Genomic DNA, 18,660 nt, shown 5'->3' with positions numbered 1-18,660 from the left:
TTAAAAATAGGAAAATGTGTTTGTAAAACCACAAAATTGGCAGAGAAACTAGGGACAAATGTAATACCTGAAAACCCTTTTAACTCATGTTTTAATTGACTTGATATCAAGTTTATGGTGTTCCTATAATATTGGCATTCACGTCAATAAACAGAGCACTAAAATAGGAACGAATAGTAGCAAGAGTAATCTATTTGATAAATTATCTGTGAGTAATTAAGAATAGTTTAAAGTTTCCCCTTTCTAACATTTGGCTGCTTTGAAATTTGAAAACATGAATACTAAAAAGCAGCTGGGTCAACACGTTAAAAATTGTTAAAAGTGTGAGGTTGAAATCAAGAAAAACGAGGCTTATTTCAGTATACAAATCTAATATGCATCTATCGATATTGAATCAGAGGAGATAATCCTATGAAGGAGATTGTGGGAGATGCACTTTTTCTTGTAATTTAACAAATTTGAATGTTTATCCTTCAAAGCAATTGTTAAATCTTAATGGTTTTAATCCTGAGAGTCCTACAAGATTACAATGTAACAGGCAACAGATATTACTTATGAATTATGACTTCATATTTATGTGACAAATGGGAACGTTACTATGGAACATCTCCTTTTGCCATATTAATTACACAGCATTTAGCTTCCTAATGTTATGTTGACTTAGTAATTAGTAAGACTCAACAGATCATCAATATTATATTTTTCTCAACCCAGTAGTGTCAGAATTGTGGATAGTAATCAACGGTCTGAAAAACAAAACAAAAAAAAGGACTACAAAAATGTATTCTTTCAAAATGTTTTTCATTCAGACTGGCCAAGGCGTGATATAAATTATGAGGCCAGCAATGTGAGTCTGCAGACCAATTTCTGGACTACCTTAATAAGAGCCAGAAAGATCTCTAACATTTAAGCAAATTGCTAAGGGCCAGATTCTGTTCTCATATGTGCACATCCATCTCCCATTTTTCTCCTCATTGTTAAAACCAACATCAAAGCAGGTAGATTTCTGGTTTCCCTTTGAGCTGAGTAAAGTGGGTGCTCTTTTCCTTTAAAGGAATAATCTTAGGGGTTACTATCTTGCAAACGAAGGAGTCCTATACACAGTAGTAAGAAAATTGCCAGTGAGGCATACTGTACTTTTAAAGGTTTCAGAGTAACAGCCGTGTTAGTCTGTATTCGCAAAAAGAAAAGGAGTACTTGTGGCACCTTAGAGACTAACCAATTTATTTGAGCATGAGCTTTCGTGAGCTACAGCTCACTTCATAAAAAGCCAGGTATGCAGTCACATATCAGTCTGTCAGAGGGTTGTGCTTTGCAGGCAGGGGGAGATATTCACCCTCTCTGCATGTGTTCACTGTTGTATTATTTCTATTTCTATAGCAACATTGATGTTCCAACAATGACTGCCACTCACCTCTTCAAACCTGAGCTCAACGGCCAAAGCTAATATTGGTTCTTTAGGGCTTTCTTTCTTGACAATTTCTCCCTACTCTTCGGGATTAGAATAAACTCAGTTTACTAACTGTTTAGGTATCATATAGCATATAGTAAAGTATTAGTCATAGTATGTAGTAAAGTTTATGTATTTTAAAAACTTTGTATCCTAAGAATATAATATTCTTGCTACTTTATGTACGTGTTGTCTATGTAACTTTGTAAGGCTAAATTAGAAAAAACTAGCAATTAAATAGTGCTTGACATCTCCAGAGATGTTAGGCAGTCCTGAAAAGATTTATCTTCCCCCATAACTTTACTCACCAAGAGTCATCCCAGTGACTGAATATAGAGCCTTGACTGCAATGGGGCTACTTCTAGTGTGTAAAATTAATCAGGTGCATAAGTTTTTGCAGGATCAGGGCCTTAATGAATTTCTGTTATCCCCGCATCCCTGACGACTCATTTAAATTGATATCCCCATTTTACACCTGAGAATACTAAAGCAGCGTGAATAAGTGACCTGTTGAAGACACAAAAGCAGTCATCATGAGAGCTGGGGAATTAGAATTTGTGAGTTGCTGACTTGAGTCATATTCTAGCTGGAATTAGAATTTGGGAGTTACTGATTTAAGTCAGATTCTCAAAGTATTAGTCCATGCCTCTTCCCATGTAAACTACTGCTAATGCTTATATTTGAATTTGAATTTTTTAGATTATATGCTCCAAAACATGGTGTTACATACATGTAATTTACATATTAATATTGGGAAAGTTAGCACAACCATTGCGCATGTGAAAATGCAAATGCATTGGACATCTCACTTGCAGGCCTATCAGGAGTATCTCTAAAGGTAGGCTCTGGGTCTGTAAAAAGAAAAGGAGGACTTGTGGCACCTTAGAGACTAACCAATTTATTTGAGCATAAGCTTGGTTCGTCTCTAAGGTGCCACAAGTCCTCCTTTTCTTTTTGCGAATACAGACTAACACGGCTGTTACTCTGAAATCTGGGTCTGTAGTATTTTTTCTATTTAAAAAGATGTTGTTGCAATGCAACATGTGGGATATATCTCTGCTGTGGCGATAACACATCCATCAATCCCATCCATTCTTCATTACCTAAGGCACAAGGGGTGGGGAAATGAGCAGGAGCAGCATGTGAAGCAGCTCGTGCTACAACTCAGTCTGCTTTCATCCCTCAAGTGAATGCAAACAGGCTGCTGTAGGCAATATGCAGGAGCATATTACCATGCAAGATAGAGCCCTATAAAGTATGTAATCAATTGGTTATCAGTGTGAGGCACAAAGAAATCAGATTTTCAGTTTCTAAAACATTATAAAAATAGTTTTATTCTTTTATCTATTTATCATTTAACTGTTTTGTATGTTTGTGTTGTCTGTGTACTGATAATGACTGCTCAGTATTACATATTTTCTTCATGAAAAGTTGTGTTCACAAAAAATATCCAGAATTAAGAATACATGGACAAAAATTTTCTGATAACCTGAGAGTTTTGACCTGAACTTTTGTCCTCTTTGACATGCCATTGGTTTTTTTATGGTACATTATTATACTTGTTAGATTATATGCTCAAAACACGCAGCTTTGGAAAGAGAAGTTGATAAATGGGAATTATTACCTATATCTATGTCAGAAACCACTAAAAGGAACCTTATAAATTATATTTAAATATGACCTCCCCCTTATTCAAGCTGTGTGAGCCATCTAATGTTAAAGTCATGCCAGTGTATGACTTTCCAAATTTCAGTACTACTGCAGTTTTCCGGTTCTGCCATGATCTACTGAGCTTTTCATTTTAATGCTGGAGTATTTGTTCAAGTCGGCAGATTTTGCATTTTTAATCTTCCTTAGAACAGTGGTGAATAATGGCCTTTGGCAGGAGATAATGAAATTTTCTTAATTTGTATTTTCAAGCAGAAGCCTCAATTGAAAATGGCATTCTATGGCCTGGAGACATAGCTCTAGTGCATGTTTCAGGGGAACTGTAATAATAACGCAATGCCATCAGTGACGGAGAATGATAGGACAGTGAGGAAGTAATTTAAGGAAGAAAAGAGAATGTACGAAAGCTTTATTGTAGCATATCTAATGATCTGCTGAAGATTCCCAATGGCTTTTGGAGTATGACAGAAGAAACTAATGTTATCTTGCCAAAACAGAAGCCCCTGCTTAATCAGCAAAATAAGACTATTGATTAAAACACCTCACACAATACATTACACGAGGAATCTCATCTCCATACTTTGCACTTGGTAAAGTATAATAATGAGCATAAGGTAATCAAAAGAAGAGCAGAAGCAATTTGTTGGGAATTGTACAAGTCAAGATTAGAGTTTAAATGCAAACAAATTAGCATGGAAAGTACAGCTGTCTTTAAAGCTGAACACATGAAGGTAACATATAGTACAGGGAGAGATTTGTGGTGGGTAAAATACTTGCTGTAGCCATACTGCCACTTGTTTCATTTACCATTTTCTCTTATTTTCATCTGATCTGTGAAGGGGCCATTTCTACATTTGTACAATTGTCCTCCTGAGGTGAATAGAGTTCAACATTGTTCTGTAACTGTTAATTTAACTCTGTGTTTGATTTCAGATTACCATAAGTGACATCTCTGCATTATGAAAATTAACCTTTTCATTCATAGTAAAAGGATGGAGAAAAGGCATTGGTAGAGTACACAATTACACCTTAACATTATACTCCAGCAGGCTAGTAGTGTACTACTTATGTTTCCTCCTGGAAAATTCTTGCCTTTCTTAACATAACAGGCTAAGTAGTCATTCCTTCAGCACTGCAGTTAATCTCTGCTTAACTAGGGTTTCTAATTTAATTCATTTTTTTTACAAATGAATACTAGTTTTTACAAATCAGCTATCACTGCATTTATATAAAGCTTGCACAAATCAGGTTTATTTGCTTGTAAGTGACAAATTCATTGTTTCATAAGTCTTTGTAAATATTGTGGGTGCCTTAAATGTTACTGTTACGTCTTAATTATTTAGCGTGACAGTCTCTGGAGGCTAAAATTATTTTTTCTTGGTAATTATTAATATTTTATATACATTTTATGTTGAAAATGTAAAAGGGTGTTATTCCTGTTCACTGGAAAAAACCTGAAATGTTCAGGAAAGAGTGGGATTCAGGGCCTTTTAAAAGTGTTTTTCTTTTAAATGCTTTTCTCAGCAAACTAGAAAATAATTGAAAAGCACCATCCATAATTCCTGATATAACATCTTACTTATTCTTGTACAACTTAATAAAATGAAATAATAAAATAAAAGTGAACTCCATCTCTATAGGAAGTCAGTGGAAGTTGCAGATGAGTCATGCAGCCTAGGAATCAGACTCTTAAGAATCCATTTTGTTTTTATGACTCCAGCATTTTGTTTTTAAGACTTCAGAAGGTCCTTTAATGAGTTGAGTGCGTTTTTTAGGTATTTTTTATAGGAAGTTTTGAGTGGAACAAAATTTTGTCTCCAAATTTCTGAGTTGCAGTAATGATTTTGTTGCTGTTGTCAGATAATGAGGATTGATTTGGAGCTGTAACAAGGATGCATAGTATCTCCCCTCTTTGTTCTCGTGGTGTATTTAACAAAGATAAAAAAGCGGAAACTGCGTACAAAAGTGGCGTTTAGCAGAAATTAGTCTCTGTGCTCAGATGATGCTACACTGAGGGCTTGTCTACACTTGTAGTGCTGCAGCGGTGCAGCTGCGGCACTGAGTGAAGATGCTACATAAGCTGATGGGAGAGCTTCTCCCATTGACGTAGGTACTTCACCTCCTCAAGAGGTGGTAGCTATGTTGAAGGAAGAATCCCTCCTGTCAGCACAACACTGGGGGTTAGGTCTGTATAACTGTGTCACTCAGGAATGTGGAAAATCCATATCAGTTGGTAGTGTAGACTAAGACTCAAACTGTCTAGGCCTGTTAATTTTTAAGGGACCTTCCAATATAAAGTCCCAATGTGTTTTTAAAAATTAAGATTTTGGGATATATAAAAAATCAGAGAATTCACAAATGAGCATCAGAAAACTATGTAAGGGAACTGTAAATGTAGGTGGACACAGAACACTCAAGTACTCCCACATTCCAGAAAACTATACAAATTTAATGACTGGCCTATAGCTAGAACAATTTTAAAATAGATTTGGATAGATGGACCAAGCTGACAATATACTGGTTAGAAAAGACGACATCGGTTACAATGAATGTACTTCAAGTTAATTATTAATGACATTCCTTCTCTAATGGTGTCTAATACATTTTTACCAATTAGCAGTACCTTTATTTCCATATCTATTTGAGGTTGGAAATCCCCGTGAGCTAGCAGCTTTCAGAATAGGGGTTTCTCTGTCTCAACAGGATGGCAGGTGAAGGAGAAGAGAGCAAGACAGAGAGACTTTGTTGCACAGATTCTATTAGTGTAATAGAATTTGGCTGTGTATCACACACTCAATTTTCATGGCATCTCAAAATGATGAAGTAATAATTAGAGTGGTGACTATGTAAGTTTGGTAATCTGTTTGTTTAATTTTATTTGTCACTTTTGGCAGCAGCACCTAGATCCTTGGATAGATACCCCTTTTATTTGTTTGTATAAATCTAAATAAATAAATGATCAGATCAGCCATTATAGATATAGACATAATTTTATGGAGAGGAGAAATGTTGGCCAAGATACCAGCATTTAACCCTTCCTCTTCTTCAAAAGATACTTGAAAAAGTGGTGGGTAAAAAGAATCACATATTAATGACTTATCATAAGGACAGCACTTTTTTTTTTTTTTAAGAGAAAGTGTCCGTCCTAGAGATTGAAGTCTCCATATGTCCAATAGCAGGTAGCAAAAGTGCAATCTTCCCATACTGCCTATCTGTATGTCTGCGGAGTACCTTTACTGGCATAGAAGTAGTTGAGTCCAGGGTTTCTCAGCTACTTGGGTCACAACCCAAAATTGGGTCTCCACAATGGGCCAAAAGGTTGGATGGGAGGCTGGGGGATCGGGTTGGGTCCTGCTGATGGGAGGATAGGAATGCTCACCTTGCACTCATCCAGAGCTCTTGCAGTTCTAGCTGGGTTCAGCTCCCCACTCCAGGCATTGCAATCTGGTGCACGGAGTCACAGTGCTGACAGGTTTGGACCAGCTGCCTCTCTGTCACGATGATGGGGGGCTGGCCAGGCCATATTTGAGGGAGTGGAGCTGTGATTCTATGTGCCAGGTTGCATGTCAATGACACAAATTTGGCCTGGCCAGTCCCTCATCATAGTTTGGGCTACATTCCTTTTTCGACTTCCCCAATCCCTCACACAAGGCATAGGAGAACAGGAAGGCCCTAATTTGGAGAAATTGTTAAATTTCAGTTTAAACAACTCTCTGACGATTCAGCAGTTTTAATTGTTATTTTAAAATATCCTCATCCGGTCATTCTTTGCAGTGACTTCTCCTACTTCCTATAACCTACAGAGAAATGGCCATGTTTTCGCTGGGAAGTTTAGCAATACATCAATTGTTCCTTAAACTTCTATGAGTTTGAAAGTTCATGTTCTTGATCTGTAGTAAACCCTCAAACCAAAATCACAGCTCTCTTTTGGTACAGAAAACAAAGCTTGTCTGAGATGCAGAAACATTCAGTAGCGTGTACATGTCTAAAGAGCAAAGGAATTGGTTCTGGCATAAGCAAAGCCATGTCAGTACTATTCATATTGGTTACTTAGAGCTGTTTTAATTTGCAAACATCTCACATTGAAACAATGTACCATATTTATTTATTACATGCTTTATTGAGTATCAGTATGGAGCCAGTGGTGTAGTTACCTCAGTCAAAGGGGAGGAGTTAATATTTGGAGTAACATTGACTCCCAGATCTAAGTGTATGAAGCTTGAACTGAAATATTATCTTGACACTTTATTTATGGCTGTTGACTGATCTAATATTAATTATTTCTGTTTCCTTATTGACTGGATTGCCCACGTATGAAAGGAGTCTGCTCTGCATTACACTGTTTTGGTATAAACTTGCAAACTAAAATCTCATTTTAAATTAATTAGCTTACTTCTTGTCCCCTTTACAGGTGCAACAACCGAACACAGTGTATAGTAGTTACTGGGTCAGACGTGTTTCCTGATCCTTGTCCTGGAACGTACAAATATCTTGAAGTTCAGTATGAATGTGTTCCTTACAGTAAGTATAAACTTTTTTGGTTCTTGTTCACTTCCTCCAGCCTTCACACTTAATGCTGGAGCACTACTACATGCAAAAGAAGCATATGTCTATGGCCTACAGAACCATTATGCATGCAGAGCACTTACAGACTAGGGCCTCCAATTAGCTTCACGAAGTGTGGAAGGAAGCCATAGTGTGATGCTGGCCAAGTGTCTGTCTGTGTTCTTGAGTGTTTGGCTTTTAAGGCTACTGTTTTTCAAGAAACAAACTTGAATTAGCTATTCAGTAGGCCAGATAGAAATTTGTTCTTTTGCCCAATACCAGTTGCTGACAAATTGGTTTGGCTCACAGTTATCTAAAGAAGGAATTGACTTCAATTTTAATCATTACCAACTTGAAAGGCTACCTGCTGTGTGGTTACCTTGGGTGTATGACAGAACCCACTACAGAGGTATTGGAGGCAAGTGTCTCAGTTATTATTAAATTTTGCAAGAAAGCTTTGTGCTTTCAGGTTAAGTTGCACATTCACAAGTGCACATGAATTCAAAATTAATAATTTATTAATAAATTGAAAAAATATCTCTTAGTAACACATAGGAAAAATAAATAGACATTCATCTTTAACATAAATGAAAGAATTTGTTTTGTGACTGGAAATAATCTTTCAAAAATAATATTTTAAAATTTAATACCAAGAATGAAAAATCAGTAGTCCGTGGCACTACAGCAGTTTTGCACAATGTTCTTTCTAATGCCAGAATTCAGGAGTATTTACATTTATAATTAAAATTGTGGGTTTTTTTAACTGAAGAGTGTTTCAGTTTTTAAAAGTTACGCTGATTCAACACTTTCACCTGTTTTCATTTCTTCTTAAGATCACTCTTTGGAGTGACTTCTCCCTCTTCCTTTAATCCAGCAGAGAAATGGCCATGCTTGCAGTGTGAAGTATAGCAATACAGTGCTTGTTTCATAAATTCTAACAGTTTTTAAGGTTAATGTTCTTGATCTCAAACCAAAACCGAAACTTTCATTTGGACAAAAAACAAAGCTTGTTTCAGATACAAAACACTCCCAAGTAGCAGAAAATACACATCAGAAACAAAAGGGAATGAGTTCTCGCATAAGTAAAGCCATGCCAAAACTGTCCATATTGGTTTTTGCACATTGTTTTGAAATGCAAACTTCTTAAACCAAAACAGTGCTCTATATTGCTTCACTACTTTAGCTTTATTCAGCATCCGTTAAAGGCCAAACACAGATCACCTCTTGTTTTCATCCCTGCTGTGTATTTTTGTGGTGTTGTGATATGGATGCTTTATGATCTTTTTCTATACCCTTTGTAGGTTGGACGCCTACTTTATACACTGCTCATTGGTACCTTTCCTCCCATGTGTAATATTGGTGACTCGTTGTAACCTTTTTTCTTGTCCCACTTTTGAGGAGTTACGTTTTGTCCCAGTCTAACCAATATTATTTTGTTTAATTAAAGTCATTTTTACTTCAGCACAATTTCTGTTCCCAAATTCCTAGAAAAAGGGCAGTGCATCTTATTCCAAAGCATGAGGTCAATCAAATGCCAAAAGGTTATTTTTTCCATGGAGCCAGTTCCAGTAGGCCAATCTAGAGAGAAAAGTATTATGCAAATATTATCAAACTTTAAAACAATTTTCTATGCTGTTTTAGGGAGACATGTGTGGATATATTCTACTGATTGGGTATTCCTATCTACAGGGACTTTTCTTTTTCAGTTATCAGAAGTATAGTGCCACAACGCAGCCTACGCTGAACTCTAACTTGTAGCCGTTCTATTCCTTAAAATGTTTGCTTTGTTTAATTCCATTGACGCCCCTTGTGAATTATTCTGTTATTATTAATTATCCTGGACTCTGGAGATAGATGGATAGATATCCTTCCCCCCCCCCCCCCCCCAAGTGAAGATTAGGAAGTTGTAACTGCAGCTTGCATAGTGGTGACCACCAGGAGTAGTTACAACATTGTCACAGGAATTATCCTATTGACAACCCCCAGAAGATTTGATGAATCAGTCTGGATAAGCTTTACCATTCAAAGGCTTACCCTAACCTTGTGATGTTTCACTATCCCTTCCCATTTTTTCTCTTCCCTCTGATTACTTCCCGACATCTATCCCTATATTTCCAAAACTACTTCTCTCTGATGCCCAACAAAAATGCATTTATCAGTTCTAGTGTTCTCTCCCTTCTGGGCTGGGTCTGACTGCTCTATTTGAATCTTCAGTGCTCTGAGCCCTTTGTGGCACTTAAAAACACAGTGCTGGCATGTAGAATACCTGAAATCCCAAGGTTTGCAAATTTCAGTTGGCCCAACGTAAGAGTTCGACTCATGTTAGATCCCTTAGGAAGGATTTCAAAAAGGTCGTCTAGGCCTTTTGGAGGTCTAGGTGAGGGAAGAGATTACTGATCCCTACATTTTCAAACCTAAAAACAAAAAAGTTCTTGTTCCTGTTCTTATTTTTCTGAACTGGTCTCTTTTTCCTATCCCTTCACCCCCAAATCTTTAATTATCACAAGATTTTGTTTTTAAAAAAAACCTATGAAATCTCATGGTCACTTCCATTCTGTCCATGAGAGAGGGTAAACATGGTTGAGAGTGTGAGATTTTGTGGTAAAAGATATAGCTCTCTCACACATTGAATTTAATGTCTCACCCTTGGATAGTGTGTAGCATACTAGCTTTTCCACGTCTTGCTGGTCTCCATAAATACATAGCTACCTTGCTGACCATGCGTATTGCTACAGCTCCCTGGGTTCTATGTTCATGGTCCTCATAACGAAATCCTTTATGAGAAGCTTCTTTTGTTTGCCTCTCAAAATTCATATCTATTGCTGATATTTTTCTAATCCTCTTCAATAAAAATGATCTTTTGGGATGCTCGGGTGAATCTCCATTAAAAATGGAATTCTAAACAAATCTGATATGCATTGCTTTGTCCTAAAATTAGAATGTTATTGATTGAATTACAGAGAAATTGAGAGTGCCCTACTTGACATTTCTCTCAATTATGCTGAACAATATATGTTGATACTTTGATTGAATAACAGAAGTCAGCCCTTGTAGGATTAATAAGCACATCAGAAGCACTACTTCCTACATCTATGCATGAAATTTTATTTTAAGTCTTATTTGGACTCAGGAATTCAATGGAAGACATTTTAAAAGTGTTTTATTGCTCTCTCTATTGATTGGACTTTGAAGCATTTGTTTACTTCAGTAAGCCCATCTGTCCCTGAAAAGCGTACAGCTGTACACAAATGTACTCAGAGCAGACATGCTATTAATGATTTTTGTTATCCGTGTCTTTTCACAACTGCCCTACTCTTACTAATTCTAAGCAGGTACAATATTGCTCTTTGCTGAGAAATAAGATCATGCATCATAGTTCACAGATGGAATCATCTGAATGTCACTATCAGAATTGTGGCAACCTAAAAATTCTGTTCTGTTTACTTTTATAAGTCCATAACCACAAATAGCAGGAAAATAAGTATGTTATCTGAAGATGTATAAATGAGCAAGGCTAGGAAAAATACCATTCATTTCAAAAACGGTAACCAAAAAAAGGTTTCTAAATTGTCCCCTGAAGAAATATTAGATCGGTTTGGTCAGTGCTGTTCTCACACAATAGCACAGGTAATGTTGTTAAATGAAACCAAAAACCCACAATCTTCTGTGGAAGAAAGAAATACATTTCCTAGATAATACCATAATACTGAAGGTGTAATAGCTGTACAGGTAGTTTTCATACGCTTCTTTGGTATCAACAAATATTGTTACAAAGGAGTTGTACAACTGGCATTGTCCAGGTCATTTATTGAAACTGAAGGAACGTACTTCAAAATTCCCACTGACAGAGTGAACTGTTTTTTATGGCTAGTAGTTATTGGGACTTTGGTTGTAACACCCTTCATGTAACTACATAATCTATTCCTTTAAACGTCTTTGGGAAAGAATTGCTTCAGTAATCTAACAATTCTGCTAATTAGGTTTGTTTTATGAAGCACTTTCCTTTCATGACAGGTTTCAGAGAAGCAGCCGTGTTAGTCTGTATTTGCAAAAAGAAAAGGAGTACTTGTGGCACCTTAGAGACTATAGCTCATGAAAGCTTATGCTCAAATAAATTTGTTAGTTTCTGAGGTGCCACAGGTACTCCTTTTCTTTTTCCTTTAATGGTGTGTGTGGTGGTGGAGATGGTATTTGTTTTCAGTGCTTGCCATGATTGTCTTTACATACTAGCTTGCTGATTCGGGCTTAGTCGATGATGCTGAAGAATGCCTGAATGAGCTAAATGTTAATTTTTTTCTTCTCCTTTCTTCTTGCTTACTGTGCTTTTGCTTCTTTCTTCTAGATATTTTCGCTTGTTCCTTTTACTCTGATTTTGCAGTTCTAGACTAAGAAGTTACAGTATTCTGAAAATTAACATTCAAGGGGGAGGGGGAAACCCCAAGGAAAACTAAAGGCAATGAACCACTTCACTTACAAGAAAGGAAAACAGAACACTGAGCAGGGGGATTATAAGCACACGCCCACACATGCGCTCACACATACCCCTACCTGTGTATAATATATATTAATATTTCATTTAAAAAAACCAACTTGATAGGAATATACATTGTGTTTGGGAAGGGTACGTATATCATGCATTAGTGAAGTAATTCATTATTTATTCAGGTTCACTAAGTGAAACTACATGCCAACATATTGGTGTTGCCTCCTTAAACGACTAAAATGATTGATCCATGTTCACTTATGTAACTTTAGAATCTTTCTCCTGCTAGGTTTTCCTGTTGTCTATTTCTCTTTATCCAATATAGTGCAGTTCTTATTCTCCCTATATTTAGCGTCTGTTACTAATTTAATCTTAGATTAATAGTCAATTTATGTTAATCTTCTTTCCTTTTTCCTTGCACTTTTTCCTTCCGATGCTTAAAATAGAAGTGGAGCAAAAAGGTAAATAACGTATACAGTCCAAACCCCAGCTCCTTGTTATGTGCCTTATGGATGTTAACCTCCTCCCTTTCCCTACCCACAACACTCTGATATTATGATAATCAGCAGGATCTCATAAGTACACCTCATAAAGAAGTCGACTGTTTGCAGTAAAGAGACTTGGTTGCTTAAAGTAGGTGGTGGGATATAGTGTCTGAAAAACTTGGGGCTGGAGGGGAGAGTCCCGTGCTTTCTCTCTTTCCCTCTCTTTCTCTCATCCTTGGGTACTTTCCTGTTAATCAAATGTCATCTTGCCTGGCTTCCAGAACCCTCTCCATAGCATGCCTTGGTTACAGGGTTTCCTGGTCTATTTCATTCATTGCTTTGGTTGTGTTTTGTTTTCTCTGCTCCTAATTGCTTTCTCTATATACCTGACGATTTGTTTTGTTTCTTTATTTTTAATCGAGGCACCTCCTTTTTCAGCCTCACCACTTCTTAAAGTTCTAAACAATTGGATGTGATTTTTTTACTGAAATGACCTATCGCAGTACTACACACCAGTTAAAAGCTCTGGAGCCTAAATGCTGTATTCACTAAAGTCTAAGATTAAAATGCAAGATTAGCTCTACATTTTTAGATGTACATGTGTGTGATTGAGCCTTGGTCTGTACTAGTGAAAACAGTTCCCATCCACTTTACATACTGGTACAATAAGAACATGGTAACTTTAAGAAAAGTGGATGATAAAGAGTGATAATTGTAATTATTATAAAATTAAATGACTCTTTTCTTCCTGACTCAGTCATTATGACTTACCTAGTCTTTTTAGGTGCATGAATGTTTTAATTTGACATAATTCTTGTCTTACTTCTCTCTGTGACTGTTAGTTTTTGTTTGCCCGGGGACGTTGAAAGCAATTGTGGACTCACCGTCTTTATATGAAGCTGAACAAAAGGCAGGTGCTTGGTGCAAAGATCCTCTCCAGGCTGCAGATAAAATATACTTCATGCCATGGACTCCATATCGCACTGATACTTTGATAGAATACGCTTCTTTAGAGGACTTCCAAAATGGACGCCAACAGACAACTTACAAACTTCCAAATCGAGTGGACGGCACTGGATTTGTGGTGTATGATGGTGCTGTATTTTTTAACAAAGAAAGAACCAGGAACATTGTAAAGTTTGATTTGAGGACTAGAATTAAGAGTGGAGAGGCCATTATCAATTATGCTAACTACCATGACACTTCTCCATACAGATGGGGAGGAAAGACTGATATTGATTTAGCAGTTGATGAAAATGGCTTATGGGTAATTTATGCTACGGAACAAAACAACGGAATGATAGTTATTAGCCAGTTGAATCCATACACTCTTCGCTTTGAAGCAACATGGGAAACCACATATGACAAACGGGCAGCATCCAATGCTTTTATGATATGTGGAGTCCTCTATGTAGTCCGATCAGTGTATCAAGACAACGAAAGTGAAACTGGCAAGAATGCAATTGATTACATTTACAACACCAGGTTAAGCAGAGGAGAAAATGTAGAAGTTCCCTTCCCCAACCAGTACCAGTACATTGCAGCGGTGGATTACAACCCAAGAGATAACCATCTGTATGTGTGGAACAACAACTTCATTCTACGATACTCTCTAGAGTTTGGCCCACCTGACCCTGCCCAAGGTAAGCATTTGCTTTTACTTCAGCAATCCACTTGTATCATCATTGATATAACATATATTTGGACATTTTTGTTTATAGACCTTGATTTTGGCTGAAGGGCAAGGAGGATTTCTTAGGTACTAGTACCCATGGCAGTGTTACTTTTTGTTGGTATGACACACATTGAAGTGCCTACTTTAAAGTTCTAAAACACCGGATAGTTATTTTATTAGGAATAAATGCTTGTATTTGTGTCACCTGTACTAGAGGAGATCTGTTGAAATAAGACTAATTTCATTCATTTTGAGCCAGAAACCTGTTAGCTTTTGTGCTCTGCTTCCCGACTTTTAAATTGATTAAAATGTATCTACAGACCTTTTAACTTCTTGGCACCAGCAGGTGAAAGAGATGTGTGCCAGGAGGTTTTGGGGGGACTGAAGGGGTTAATGTGCAATACCAGGTATAAATGTTTTTCCATCCTTCTTGCACTGTCTCCAGTATCTGCTTAGACAAGATTATCCTACATCTTTCTAGCACATTATAACATTGTGGAATTACACATTAGTCTTCCAGGTAAGTCTGTAACAATTGCAGTCAATCTGAAATGAGCACAACTATCTGCATCAGCTCTCTTAAAAAAAAAGGGGGGGGGGCTTTTGGGACACAGATCTCAAAAGAAATTACTTCAACAACTATGAACCACAAGTTAACACCAAGAGGTAGAGTAAATTCATGAAGAACTACTCTGTGGAACATTTTGGGAAGGGGGATACAGGGAGAGAGAAAAATTTTGACAAGCTTCTTTATCGTTGAAGGCAAATGTTTCACTTCTCATGTCATTAATTTAGACATGTCATTAAAGTTACATTTAGTAACTTTTTTTTCCACTTCAGAAAGTCTTATAGTAAGGTCTTGTCTACTATGCACAAAAGTTGTACCACTTCAGCTATATAGTATAGTCAAAGTGGTACTACCCCCACTACTGTGAATACAGTTATATTGGTAAAAAGTCCTTTTTACCGGTGTAGCTATTCCTAGTACAGGAAGGAGAACAAGCTATACTGGTATAAGGTACCTTCGTACTGGTATTAATGCGTCCACACTAACTGTTGTACAGGTATAACTATTTTGATGAAAAAAATCCCACCCCCTAACTGACATACCTGTAATTATACTGATACAAAAACTGTATGTAGCCCAGCCACCTTAGATTGTTTTTGGAATGTTGTTTTATGTTGTAACTGGATGCTGAGGAATGTTTGACGATGATGGGGTCAATTGGAAAGCAGATGCTGGTTCTAAGGATTTTATGGGACTGGGGCAACTGCCCTAGGGTTTGGTTCACTGTTGGAGCTCTAGTCAAACAGCAGGTGAGTGAAGCAAGAGTTTGAAAGGGAGTAAAAAGCTTTTTGAGCTCTTTGCTAATACTACTCTTCCCTTCCTTATATAGAATAGAGTGTTAGCCACAGAGTTTTCACTGTTCATCCATGAAGGTATCTTTAGAAAATGTTGGGGTTGGTTTGAGAGACTGTGTGTAATTATACTGTTACAGTTTTCAGCTCAGTGGAAGACAGTGAGTGTATATTGATTTTTAATTTTGTTTTACTACAGACACACAAATAGATCTATGTACTTGTTTCTCTTAGCGATTGGATGAAGAAGTGGGACTGAGTGGACTTGTTGGCTCTAACGTTTTACATTGTTATGTGTTTGAATGCAGTTATGTAACAAAAAAAAAATCTACATTTGTAAGTTGCACTTTCATGATAAAGAGATGGCACTACAGTACTTGTCTGAGGTGAAGAGAAAAATACTATTTCTTTTGTTTATCATTTTTACAGTGCAAGTATTTGTAATAAAAATAATACAAAGTGATCAGTGTACACTTTGTATTCTGTGTTGTAATTGAAATTGATATATTTGAAAATTCAGAAAAACATCCAAAATACATTTAATACATTTCAATTGGTATTCTATTGTTTAACAGTGTGATTAAAACTGCGATTAATTGTGATTGATTTTTTTAATTGGGATTAATTTTTTTTAGTTAAATGCATGAGTTAACTGCGATTAATTGACATCCCTAATATATATAATCACATACACACACATATATATAAGAACTAAAAATAAATTTTACCATAAATCTCCTTCAGTCTAAAGGTATGTCTATACTGCAGCTGAGATTATTCTTCCCAGATTGGGTAGATGGATTTGTGCTAGCGAACAGGCTAAAAATAGCAGTGTAGACAGGGATAGCCTGGGCAGCGGCTCAGTCTAGCCACCTGAGTGTGTACCCAAGGAGTCAGAGCAGTTTTGTACGCAGCTAACCCGAGCTGCTGGTCAGGCAACCCCTGACTACAGTCTGTATTTTTAGCTAGCTCAAGCTGAACTAGCACGAGTCAGTCTATCTGTGCTGGGAAGCACACTCTGAGCTTCAGTGTAAACATACCCTAAGCCAGCTCCCCATAGTAAAAGAAACAGCGCATTGAAGAGGGACAGAAGCTGCCTAATATGAATGCCCTTTAAATAAACAAATAATAAGTCATAGAGGGATTAGGAAGAAACCCTTAAAGCTAATTTTTTTTGTATAAAATGCTCAGATCACTTCAGTGTCAGCATAATATTCATTTAAACTGTATAAATTGACCATCAGTTTTCTTATTACAATGTGATTTTGATGTCTGCATGTGTAAGCTACTTATTGGTAGGCTGGAGACTGGAGATCAAATTTTGAAATTATTAGCTTGACTAGAGGAGTTTTTGTTTTTTAGTACTTGCACAAGTTCATTTATAACAACTGTCAATGCACACTTTATATGTGGAGCTCATTCCCAGAGGGTGTTGTGATGGCCAAAAGAATTAGGTAAGTTCAGGGAGGATAGGTCCAGCAGTGGTTATTAGCCAAGATAGTCAGGGACCCAAGTCCGTGCTCTCTGGGTGCCCCTAAGCCTCAGACTGCCAGAAGCTGGGACTGGATATTGGGATGGATCAATTGATAATTGCCCTGTTCTGTTCATTCCATTCCCTCTGAAGCATCTGGCATTGGCCACTGTCAGAAGACAGGATACTGGGCTAGATGGACTATTGGTCTGACTCAGTATGGCCATTCTTATGTTCTTAACTGTCTGTTCATAAAGTTGGGTGTTGTTTCTACATCTTTTAACCATAGCACCTTGTTTTTTTGCTGCCTTGTCCTAAAATACCCTAGTATTAAACATTTAATGATGTCTTAGAGTTAGTGCCGCAAAAGCAGACATCCTGGCTTTGACTTCTTCTGTTGGAATGGTTAATTTGGAGCCCTTATGGAAAATTTAGCAATCTGTGTCACTTCTCTTTCGAGTGGGAGCAGTAATGACTCTCTCTGATCCCTCTGTCACCTGTCTGTCTGCTGTCTTGACTCTGTCAGTGCTTGGCTACACCATAACTTCCAAATGCTGAGTGTTTCAAAGACTGAAGTCCTCCTGGGTAAAAAGACTTCTTTGTCATATCTGACTCTCACTCCTGAAGTTAGACATTCGCATTACTCCCAAGACCAAAAATCTTGGACTCACTCTTGACCTCAGACCTGTGTTTTCCTTCTTCAGATGTCTCCCTTATGTTTAATTCTGCCTATTGCAATCTCTAGAATATTGCCAGTATTTGATCTTACTTTGACCCTGCCTTTGCTGAAACCCTTATCCATGCCGTAATCACAATCTCTGCTTTTGCAATTGCCTATTTTACAATATTCCTCAATCCTTCAGGGAATTCAGAATGTTGTGACCAAAGTACTCTCTTGCACCAAGAAACAGACCCATATCACATTGGCCTTTTCTCTCCTTCACAGCTCATTCCCTTGACTTCATCCTTTGTATGTTGTTTTTCCCCTCTCTGCACTTATGGGAATTACTGTACATAGTTCTGTAAAGTGTTCTCTATGCTAACACTCTCTCCACAGCACTTTGAATACTTTGTATGATGGAAACCACATAAAAACTGTGCAGGAATGTGGTTTCTTGGGTTAAGTGAAAAGAAAAGTTTTTAAAAAGTTGTATTCCTAAATTAGTAATAAAATATATTTTGACTTAAAATAACAAACAGATACAACTCAAAACAAGTGTGTGCATCATACCAGATTCTTCTTTAGTTGGCTGGCAAGCCCTGTGGGTGAGGATACTGTATTTTTTCTACTACACATATCACAGACACCCAAAGAATGCAAGAAGGCAGAAGAAATTCAGGAATAAAATACTTTCTAAATTGAAAGAATTAGGAGGAGCAGGGGGTATTTTCAAAAATGGATATGTTGTTACTCTGTAATGCTTCTTTGGCATCAAAGAGAAGGCAGATCCTTTTCTCAGTGAATTAGGGGAAGATTTAATCTATGTTCATTCCAATTTGCGCTAACCGTGCAAAACAGTTCAA

At 37.1% G+C, this 18,660-nt stretch overlaps 1 protein-coding gene across 22 annotated transcripts in view; it reads left to right on the top strand.

The window, feature by feature from the left end:
* The window catches only part of ADGRL2 (adhesion G protein-coupled receptor L2), a 477,785-nt gene that overhangs the window by 400,490 nt on the left and 58,635 nt on the right, over positions 1-18,660 (top strand). For all 22 annotated transcript variants that reach the window (XM_084636460.1, XM_084636456.1, XM_084636463.1 and 19 more), the window contains 2 exons: positions 7,530-7,639; positions 13,474-14,274. In XM_084636460.1, the coding sequence (XP_084492586.1) occupies positions 7,530-7,639; positions 13,474-14,274 (911 nt within the window). The remainder of the gene's footprint in view (positions 1-7,529; positions 7,640-13,473; positions 14,275-18,660) is intronic.

Source organism: Lepidochelys olivacea (genome assembly GCF_965140295.1).
Source record: "Lepidochelys olivacea isolate rLepOli2 genome assembly, chromosome: 8".
Classification (NCBI taxonomy): Eukaryota; Metazoa; Chordata; order Testudines; family Cheloniidae; genus Lepidochelys; species Lepidochelys olivacea.
Note: the sequence above shows the minus strand (reverse complement) of the source record. Positions and strands in the feature narration are given on the sequence as shown.